General features: G+C 52.6%; 1 protein-coding gene across 1 annotated transcript; it reads left to right on the top strand.

Annotated features, from left to right (window-relative positions):
- Nucleotides 1-677: 677 nt before the first annotated feature.
- Nucleotides 678-2120, top strand: LOC135999318 (olfactory receptor 14J1-like). Its single transcript, XM_065652880.1, has 2 exons — nucleotides 678-1175; nucleotides 2082-2120. The coding sequence occupies exons 1-2, from the start codon at nucleotides 678-680 to the stop codon at nucleotides 2118-2120; spliced, it is 537 nt and encodes a 178-aa protein (XP_065508952.1).

The raw sequence follows: 2120 nt of genomic DNA, 5'->3' as shown, positions 1-2120 counted from the left end.
GTGCAGACAGGACAGACTGTATCAGCAGTGATTTCATCTGAAAAATTTGAACCTCAGGACTGACCCCTGCCCAAGCCAAAATCTGCAGAGTTGGGCTGACTTATTAAGAGTCCATGGGTAGAGACCCTTTTGTCTTGGTTGCACACTCGGCCAGCACCAAGCAGGGCTGCAGCCACAGTGCTGAAGGAAGGTCTTGTAGAAATAGAAAAGTGTGTCTGTGTGTCACAGGGGAGGGTGTGTGGGACATGTCTTTGGTTTATGTCAGAGAAGTCTCCACTAAATTGTTACTGACTTTTTCTCCTATGAGAGCGCCCTGTGCCCAGAGACAGCAAATGTCCAACAGCAGCTGCATCACCCAGTTCCTCCTCCTGGCGTTCACAGACACACGGGAGCTGCAGCTCTTGCACTTCTGGCTCTTCCTGGGCATCTACCTGGCTGCCCTCCTGGGCAACGGCCTCATCATCACCACCATAGCCTGTGACCAGCACCTCCACACCCCCATGTACTTCTTCCTGCTCAACCTCGCCCTCCTGGACCTGGGCTCCATCTCCACCACTGTCCCCAAGTCCATGGCCAATTTGCTCTGGGACACCAGGAACATCTCCTACATAGGATGTGCTGCCCAGGTCTCTCAGTTTGTCTTTTTCATTTCAGTAGAGTATTATCTTCTCACTGTCATGTCCTACGACCGCTACCTTGCCATCTGCAAACCCCTGCACTACGGGACCCTCCTGGGCAGCAGAGCTTGTGTCCACATGGCAGCAGCTGCCTGGGCCACTGGGTTTCTCAATGCTCTGCTGCACACGGCCAATACATTTTCACTGCCACTGTGCAAGGGCAATGCCCTGGACCAGTTCTTCTGTGAAATCCCCCAGATTCTCAAGCTCTCCTGCTCACAGTCCTACTTTAGGGAAGCTGGGCTTCTTGTGGTTAGTGTATTAGTAGCATTTGGTTGTTTTGTGTTCATTGTGCTCTCCTACGTGCAAATCTTGAGGGCCGTGCTGAGGATCCCCTCTGAGCAGGGACGGCACAAAGCCTTTGCCACGTGCCTCCCTCACCTGGCCGTGGTCTCCCTGTTTGTCAGCACTGTTATGATTGCCTACCTGAAGCCCCCCTCCATCTCTTCCCCATCCCTGGACCTGGTGGTGTCTGTTCTGTACTCAGTGGTGCCTCCAGCAGTGAACCCCCTCATCTACAGCATGAGGAACCAGGAGCTCAAGGATGCCCTGTGGAAACTCATATCTTACTGTTTTCTGAAACAATAAACTGCCCATCTGCTTCTGAATAGGAATTGTAATGTAACTAATTAGAGATCCAGCCTGTCATCTGTATTATATGTTATTGGGTTTTTTTTTATTGTGATAATGTTTTCATCCCCTTTCTAATTCTCTGTCTGCTTTTCTTTCATAACCACTAGTGTAAATCAGGAGCCATGCTCTCTTTGCCTTTAAACAAAATAAATGTGTCTGTAGTGACTTGTTTTTCAATATAAATCCTTCCTGCAAGGCCTGTTTGGAGCTGCAGGGACAGTTCCTGTGTGCATGGGAGGAGGGGAAAAGAGTCCAGCCTGGCAGCCCTGCCAGGGAGCACCAGCGCTTGGCCTTCCAGAGCTGTTCTCGTTCCACTCCCACACTCTCCTTCTCATCCCTTGTGTTGGTGCAAGGCCTGAGTGCTCTGGCAGCCTGGTCACCATCCTGCTGTGTGTGAGTCCTGTGAGCGCAGGCAGGGACAGGCCATGGGCACTGCTGTGACAGAGCTGGCCTCCGTAACAGGACTTCTATAAAGAAGAGTGATCTCCTCAGGGCAGTGCCGGAAGGCTTAGGTCATCTTCAAGTTTCTGTCAAGAACATGCACAAGAAGGTGGCCACAGATGCAAACACCAGGGCACAGCTGCACAGTGTGTGTGTGCAGGGCTGGGCACACAGCAGTGTCCTCTCACAGCCAGGCCTCCTGCCAGAGACCTGCAGGACCAGCAGAGCAGGGGCTGGGCTGTGCCCCTGTGCACTGGACACCCCGTGGAAGATGCCCCAGGGCATCGTCATGGACTGGCCCCTCACAACCACCATTTCCTCTCTCCCCAGCTCAGAGAGGTTCTTTGTCCCTCCATGGAGGGACACTGA

This window comes from Caloenas nicobarica, chromosome 28, assembly GCF_036013445.1.
Source record: "Caloenas nicobarica isolate bCalNic1 chromosome 28, bCalNic1.hap1, whole genome shotgun sequence".
NCBI lineage: Eukaryota > Metazoa > Chordata > Aves > Columbiformes > Columbidae > Caloenas > Caloenas nicobarica.
This window is presented reverse-complemented; position numbering and strand designations above follow the sequence as displayed.

Bases quoted from the DNA above. Each gene is read 5' to 3' on its own strand.
- LOC135999318 (XM_065652880.1), top strand. From the start codon at position 678: ATGTCCTACGACCGCTACCTTGCCATCTGCAAACCCCTGCACTACGGG. The intron at 1,176-2,081 runs GCAGTGAACCCC...CTCTCTCCCCAG, and splicing joins TGTACTCAGTGGTGCCTCCA to CTCAGAGAGGTTCTTTGTCC.